The sequence below is a fragment of the Sphaeroforma arctica genome (assembly GCF_001186125.1).
Source record: "Sphaeroforma arctica JP610 unplaced genomic scaffold supercont1.398, whole genome shotgun sequence".
NCBI lineage: Eukaryota > Ichthyosporea > Ichthyophonida > Sphaeroforma > Sphaeroforma arctica.
Genome location: NW_014040160.1, coordinates 34,414 through 42,702, shown reverse-complemented (window position 1 = coordinate 42,702; position 8,289 = coordinate 34,414). Strand labels below are relative to the sequence as shown.

Here is an 8,289-nt window from a genome sequence, read left to right as displayed (position 1 = left end):
AGGAAGAAATATTCATATGGAAGTGAAGCTTCCCAAGAATCAAATACCCAATTAAAGCAAAACTTTGCGCATCTAAAACACAATACTAGTGTGAGTATAGAGGTGTATACCTGCGCCTACGTTGGACAGGGCGAATTCGCTCTTAAACTTTCATTGATACAGCCCACACAAATTTGGAACTACAAAAGTAACTTTCTGGATCACAGCTATAAGCGCGTAAAATACGATCAATATAGAAGGAAAAATGATTGCTTCGGAAAAGGACTCACCTTGCGCCAAACATCATGTATAATAAATACGAGTCTGCACACGTCCAACTATGTCGTATGATGTGAATGATTGCTCCGACATTCATTGTTTACAGTTTTAATATAGCAAATCATCTGCACCACAAGACAGCGCCATTTTTTGCTACATACGCAATTTTATTTTTATTTTTTGGAAGACTCAAATTTACCCCGCCATCCCATACATTGCCTCCCAAGAACGACAGCCATCTCAGAGACCCAGACCCACCGGCCACCATATGTATCTTTTAATTTTATTTACATATTTCCCCGCCCCCACCACCGCACGGCCCGCCCCTGCACGCCGCACGGCCGCAGACGCACTGAAGACCCTTTTAATATTGAATGAATTCAGGCTCAGTATCTATTTGTTTTTTTTGACATGCGTCAAAGTGTCATCATGGGTTCTTGTAGTGGAGGCGAGCGCGACAGCGGGAGTTGCGGACTTGTTGGCTAATACGACTTTCGACCACCATCATGATATCATCATCATGTGATATTTATAAATAGTAGTGCTGTAATAGCCATTGGAGAAAAACAGTATTTAAAAACACAATCCAAACTCCAGTGCTCCGCTAGAGTGTATGAGGGACTGTAGGGTTCGTCCGAGGACACTACGCCCGACGGTCTATCGTATTCGTTTATAGGAGTCTGGATTCTGGAATGCCACAGGCCACAGAGAAGTAACAGACGCACAGTAAATTCTCTGTACAGTATCCCTAGCACATTTTTTACCCTCAGGGTTGAGGGTTCAGGGTATAAATCTTGTGTGAACGAGACTGCGCCGCTGCGTCCTGCGTCCTGCGAGCCTACGCGAGCCGCGAGCCTGCGAGGGCTTGTATACTGATTACTGTATAACCGTCCGTATGTATATGCGGTTGCAAATGTTACGTCGTATATTATACTATTCTCATCAAGGAAGTTGATAGAACCTAAACAATTTTCATATGGACCAATGAGCAACAAGAATTGGACCAAATTGATGACCTTTATTTTTTTAAATAGAAGTTTTGTATTCACTCAGTATGGAGTTTGTACTATGTACTGTAAAATTGTATATATTTACACTCTCTTGTACATACATTACTCGGATATTCCAGAATCCACAGGTCCAAGACTCCAAGACTCCAAGACCATCCAGGATTTCAGTGTTCTAAAATAAATAGGATGTGGTCTGCAATATTTTAGTTGTCTTGTGAGTGGGACAACAGATGCCACAGCCTCACAGGCCCACTGGCCCTGGGCCCTAAAGTCACAGGCCTGACTCTGAGTCTGAGAGTCTGAACTCTGAACTCTGAATACAGTTTAAAAAATACACAATGGAGACCAATAGAACACGGCATTTATCAAAATCGATTGATTGGATAGAGATGCAGCCATGCAAGGGCACTGCGACATGTATCACTTATAGGCCAATAGTTCGATCGGTATAGGATTAAGTATGAATTTATTACTCGTCAATATGAAGAATGCGAATCATATAAATTCTACGTACCTCTGCCTCTAGGCTCTGGATCAATGTAAAGAGTATAATCCCCGGTAACGTTCTCCTCCGTCCAATGTTATTGTTTTATGTTGTCACTTGTGCGAGCATAGCTCAGTCTCACTCCTGAGTCCTGCGTCCTGAGTCCTGACTCCTTTTTCTTTTTTTGAAAAATTATGAGTCAAACACTACAATTTTTGACTTAATATGCGTAGTCGTGCACATGATTTGTCATTTGATCTAAACTGTAGCGGCTGCGAGTGGTTCGGTTCCCTTGTGGTTTGTGCTCATAAAGTCATAAAAAGGAAGGATCCTTCTAACATCATTAGCTAAATACCTTTGTCACCATAGGTGACACGATAATGTTCACCTCGGATTTATCGTTCAATCGTATGTAGTTCGTAGCGGGTTCAATTATCTATGGCTTTCTATTTGACTATTTGATATTTTCAAACAATTTTCGAATTGTTTGAGGAGTAGACATAAATATTATAATTGCCATACTTTATTGGCGTGTATACGGCTTGTTTCTCTAGCTTACTAAATATTGCTGGTTTTTCCTGTCACATCTGTTTTGCTTCATTAGTTTCCGGAGGGTGTACTACAGTCACAGGAACCTTCAAGTTATGCACTAGTGCATCCGACACGGATCCGACAAGTAACCTACAGGAAATGACATACAATATCGTGAGTGACTTCCTTGGCTTGCAAAAGGAAGTACAGTGAGCCAATTCTTGATGTGAATATGATCAGCGTGACGTTGCGCTTGTGTTAAATCACATTTTCAATGGCCGTACCGTTTGATGGCTCCCATGCCGCGAGATCCCACAACAACCATATCAATTTGCTCCTTATCACATACAGCCGGGAAGACATCCCGAGGATCTCCTTGTAAACTGAGCAATTTATATTCAATCTGGATCCAAAAATTAAAATAAAAGCACAAGAATTCACAGTGATTCGTAAGTATTGATGATGTCATTTTAGTTGATCATAACGAGTCTGAGAACATTCTTTCATTCGACCGGGTCGACACTTACCGAACGCTCTCCTATGACCTCAGTTCCAATCTGTTCTAGGTAGTCATTGCACTGTGACATCATTTTCTCTATTTCGTTGTCTGGGGGATTGGTGAATTGTACCTCCATGTCTGCGTTCAGATAGTAAAGGTATTAGCCACCACAAATACAACACATACATCAAAAGTATGAAGTACAACACCTCACTACACTAAAATATAACGAAAAGCATTTGTCGATACGCTTAAACAAACGATTGGGAACAATAAAGACAAGATATCAAGGGTACAAAACGATTACGGTATACGCACCTGGACCAAGAGCTAAGGGCACGAGCTGCGGCTGAAATGCGATAACTAGGAAGAGAAGATCTTTGTCCCGTACTACATTGTCGAGAGCCCATTTCAAAGCATGTTTACTGCAATCGGAACCGTCCAAGCCGATGAGAACGTGTCGAGTCTGTTTCACCATTGTTGTCCCCTTCCAATTTTTCAAATTGTATTTGTTTACTTCTTTTAAATCAAGTACATAATAATAATTTGTTAAGAACTTCGTATCTTTCCTTTTGTTTACTTTCGGGCTAAAATGAAGAACGATGTTCTCCGTATCTTTTTTACATTTGAGAAGAATTGAAACATAAACTGCACAGTAGTGCACTGGTAAATAATCACAAAACAGCTTGGGTCCTTGGGGCTGGAATCTGGATACACTCTATATGCATAGCCTTCTACTTTTTTTAGGCTATGTTTGGACTATGGAACCCTGTCGCAGAATATTTAGGTCTATTCATTCTGGAAGCCGAAGGTAAAGGATTTTTCCTGTCTTTTCGAGATCTGTCTTCTCGAAATATCTCAAATTCTCAAACCTCAAAGGCTCAACCTGACAACCTCTTTTTACTATATAATTTCATTTAGAAGGCTATGTACTTTCAACTCTTTTTGTTTTGTTTTTTTTAAACAAACGTCTCAAGTTTCCCTCATTTTGTTGATTGGGGGTTTCGTTTTTTGTATGTAAAACTGTTAAAAAAACAAGACAAAAGGCCAGGTCTCCAGCAAGGCACTCAGTTCTCTCAGGCAGGGGCAAGCTTGGCAGACACCACAAACTTTTGTTTTACCTTTTTTGTTTTGTTTCTTTTTATTTATTTTTTTAATCAAAATTAAAAACCAAACCAAACCAAACTTCGTGATTAGTCCCGACTCCCTAGGCTCCAAGTCCACTCAAGAGAGGACAGACCGGCAGAGGTGGTCATCAGGTGGGTGAGAGCTCTGAACTAAGACCTCAGGCCAGGGCTCAGAGCCTCAGAGTCGACTGAGACTCAGACCTGAGGCTTGGGCCCTGGGGCCCGCTGACCGGCTGAGCGGCCACCAACATGAGCCCTCGTGAGTCCCTTGGGGCCGCTGGAGAGAATAGTGACTCAGGGACTGGGTCCCTGATTGAAGCTGAAATCTTAAATCTCAAATCTCCTTACATCTCAAATCTCAAATCTCAGAATCCTGAATCTGAATGAATACTGGAACTGATCACCAGTTCACCACAACCCCCAAGTCATACTGTCACAGTGTAATAACATTGAGTCAATGACCAAGTCACCAAGGTCTCTCAGTCTCTTACAAAAAAAATAGGTGTCTGTATATGATATGTACATATATTCTTCAATTATCGCCAATTATTGGTCATAGTGATCAGGACGAATCAAAAGGCAGTTTCAATGTATTTTAATAGATCTACAGAGATCACCGGCGTCAAGAGGCGAAACCGCGAAACCGGTCAACAACTCAACTCAACAGTTTGACCCAACAATCAACAGTCACATTCTCTCTCTCTAGTAGAGAGCAATAAGGAGACTCGACTACCAAAACATGTTCATGCTATTGTAGATAGACAACTTTACAACGAACACGCGCTCGTGCATGTTGTGAGTATTGTTTCATTAATCTTATATACGCGTCACATACCCGTGAATATTCACGGTTGAATGTGGACGCAACATGACAAACGGGCATATTCAATCACAAAACAGGTATGTATCACATGCATGTGCAAATACTTATTGTATGTCTATATGTACACTGATGTGTATACGTATTTGGGTTTGGAAATGGCTATGTAAGTGCCTATTAATAATTACGAACACGAACACGTATGCACATGCACAAGGTCACAAAATTACACGCAAACTCATGTATTGTGGTGTGATTGTGTGATTGAGTGTTTGTAGGCAGGTGTAGTGTTAATTTTTTCTAATAAAATTTTTAAACATCGATAACATACCCGAGGAAAGCGTCGAATAGTAGCAAGTGGAACAGTACGGTTATTTTCACAGTGAAACTTAGGCATGCATATGCATATGTTAATGCGTCTCTGAGTCTCACAGATGCCATGACTATACCCGAGACCCGTCATGGATGATAGTAAGCATGGGCTGTCGATTTCGTGTCTTAAACTTCCTTTCAACCCCCCTAAAAGGCTGATTTGATGTATATATGTGGCCAATATTTTGTAGAAATACATTTTTAAATTTTATATTTATATATACCCGGTATCATAATTTCGTCCGACTGTGATCATTGGTCTCCTCTTGATTCTGAATCGATTCCGCTATCTAACTCTTCAATCGCATTATTATTTCGGGCCTCATTAATTGGACAGCAGTCATGGCACTCTATACGCGACTGCAACATATTGATACAAGATGGATCATATCTTTTTATATATTTACATATCAACTTCAATAAAATGATTTTTGTTTGTATCTGACTATCTGTTGCCTACTGTTAGTCTATGAGACTGTCGCTGTGATATTTTTAATTTTATACAAAATTGATTGGTAAGATGGAATTGATTGGCTTATAACTTAGCTTACATGGTTAAAGTCGTATGATTGGCGTAAAATTTATTACACGCTTAGCAACAATTTTTTAAACCGGATTTACAGTTTTTGACAAATTGACGAAAGAAGATAAATAAATAAAGTGATACAAATGTGTATTTATATATTTTAATATTTATGTATTGATATATCAGCATTTGAATGATTCGATATGTTTTATGTTCATTGATTTCAATAAAAATTAAACTTGTAAAAAATATGTTGCTGCGCAGTAATGTAACTTTTCTAAAGAGCATTTCTTTTTGTTTTATGAAATATGTATAGCATAAATAGGCGAGGCATAGGCAGATTAGTCGTCAGTTTCCCCGAGCACCACAGTCGATATACGTACCGACAACATGCCAATCTTCTGTATAGCAACAGCAGTGCTGCTTGTATGCTCAGGCGCAACTGCCAGAGAGGTGGGACCTGAACAACGGCAAGTGACATTGCCACATTCGGAGGCCCCTGACATCACTTACGGTAACGATTGGCCTGAGTTTGCTGAGGCTATCAATCAGTTAGTTTATGCTAATGCGGTAGGTAATCCAGCACTTGAGTTGGATTATGGACCACAAGACAAGTGGCTGGCAAAGAATCAATACAGAGATCACTACACAGACGCCGTGCGTACTCGAGCAGTGAGGGCCTTGGAAAGTAAGTATGGAAGTTAGTATTTGTTGTGGTTGCATGCTCCATGCAATCGCTTACAAAGCATACAAGATATTCGTTGGGAAAAGAGCAATACATTGAATTAAGTGTTAACTGTTGTGAGTTGCATTAGATGTTGTGATTGCCAGAGATATGAGAAGTGTATGATGGTTGGCATTTTGAACTACTTGCAAGTGGTTCTTGAAATTGAGTTGGAATCCAAGATTGAGATGCTTTTACTCTTTGCTTCTGTTTGCAGTTTAATCGTTCAATAGCCTTGCATGCTAATTGTAGGGCTGATCGGAGCTCATGAAGAATTGTTATAGTCTGTCATATCATTCATTCATCCGGTCTTGATACAGCCCAATAGTCTATCGAAGCAATCCTCAAAAACTTAAAGTCCCTATCGCCTGACATGCGTGTCAATACGTTGCGCCCTTTCTGACACCCCACATATATATATTCCACGCACAGTACCCCATAAACTACTGGGAGAAGAGATCGTAACACAAAGTGACGGCGAACAACTTTGGCTGCCAATATATGAGCTACCGGGTAGTGAAGGCAATGTCACGCTCAAGCCGGGTCAATATATTTTAGAGAATGGAACCGTGTTGTCTGACGGTACGAGTTTGGCAGACTACTACAGAGAAAATGGGGAGATGGGTAGCCAGGGATCTGACGAATCGTTGCTTGAAGGCCGTTTGTGGATTAACGAAGAGAGAACCATTTGGAATGATGCTTTGCTAACCACTGGAGGACGATCTTGCGGATGTGTAGGTGAACAAGTCTGGCTGAAAGTATCATGTGTAGTCGACCTCGAGACTGCAATTACGAACAGCGCCGCAGGTAAGTAAGCTTATTCAATACATGATGAAAAAGTCTATAAGACTATTATTATACATGCGATTGATGGTATAAGGAATAAGGTAGACTGGTGTGGTGACACCAACATATCCTGATTTGTGTGCTTCTTGACCACTGTAGGTGATGTAATCTTCATATCGGGCAAAAAATCAATAACAAATCCGGTCTATTTCAGCCATGATCTCGCTATAATCGGGGAAGAATGTGGCACTCTCGGCAAGCCAAGGATTCTGATGAACTTTGATTCTCGCTACAAAGCCGGACTTATGCTGAACAAGTAAGTAAAGTTTTATCGATTTGATTCCATCGTCATCGGATACAGTTCTTGTCTAACTCGGCAGCCGTATATACGTACGAAGAAGTCGCCTACGTGTGTGAATCGCACGCCCTACCGAAAGTTTCTTATTTCTCTGTATATATGAAGACAAAAATGATTGCTGTAATCATATCAGCTTCAATCTCATCCATCCATCACTTTTCTCCTGCGTACCGCAGTCGAGAAACACAAACTTTGCATGTGAACAACGTCGATTTCCTGGCGGGACGAGCGGCTAACGGCGTGGATGGCCAGCATTTCAACTCTGCCATACAAGCTCAGGTATTACAAAGGTTGCTTGATTCCTTGTCGTAGTACAGGTGCATTTATCTAAGCTACAAAATTTTGTCTATTCACGAGCATTGTTATATATTTGTAGAGATCTACACACACATATATATGCCCTACGGATATATATATATATATATGTGTGTGTGTGTGTGTGTGTGTGTGTGTGTGTGTGTGTGTTGTATATATATATATGTATATATGTATGTATATATATATATATGTGTGTGTGTATATGCATATATGTATGTATTTATGTATATAAGTACATATATATATATATATATATTTATATTTATATATATGTACGTATATATACGTGTATATATGCATGTATGTATATATATATATATTATATTATATATGTATATATATATATATATATATGTATGGATATATTACATATTATATTATATATATATATATTATATATATGTATATATATATTATATATATATATATATATTATATATATGTATATATATATTATATATATGTATATATATATT

The 8,289-nt window shown here is 39.4% G+C and overlaps 3 protein-coding genes across 3 annotated transcripts in view; 1 reads left to right on the top strand and 2 right to left on the bottom strand.

Annotated features, from left to right (window-relative positions):
- Positions 1-326, bottom strand: part of SARC_05892 (short-chain specific acyl-CoA dehydrogenase, mitochondrial) — a 5,736-nt gene extending 5,410 nt beyond the window's left edge. Inside the window, exon 1 of the mRNA XM_014300234.1 lies at positions 270-326. Within this exon, the coding sequence (XP_014155709.1) occupies positions 270-286 (17 nt within the window). The 5' untranslated portion in view covers positions 287-326. The remainder of the gene's footprint in view (positions 1-269) is intronic.
- A 1,282-nt stretch (positions 327-1,608) lies between these two features.
- Positions 1,609-3,413, bottom strand: SARC_05891 (hypothetical protein). The gene is made up of 4 exons (XM_014300233.1): positions 3,101-3,413; positions 2,811-2,920; positions 2,568-2,686; positions 1,609-2,433 (listed from the first exon to the last, which is right to left on the bottom strand). The coding sequence occupies exons 1-4, from the start codon at positions 3,258-3,260 to the stop codon at positions 2,334-2,336; spliced, it is 489 nt and encodes a 162-aa protein (XP_014155708.1). The 5' UTR covers positions 3,261-3,413; the 3' UTR covers positions 1,609-2,333.
- A 2,564-nt stretch (positions 3,414-5,977) lies between these two features.
- Positions 5,978-8,289, top strand: part of SARC_05890 (hypothetical protein) — a 4,162-nt gene continuing 1,850 nt past the window's right edge. The window contains exons 1-4 of the mRNA XM_014300232.1: positions 5,978-6,315; positions 6,784-7,158; positions 7,297-7,453; positions 7,672-7,774. Of these exons, the coding sequence (XP_014155707.1) occupies positions 6,018-6,315; positions 6,784-7,158; positions 7,297-7,453; positions 7,672-7,774 (933 nt within the window). The 5' untranslated portion in view covers positions 5,978-6,017. The remainder of the gene's footprint in view (positions 6,316-6,783; positions 7,159-7,296; positions 7,454-7,671; positions 7,775-8,289) is intronic.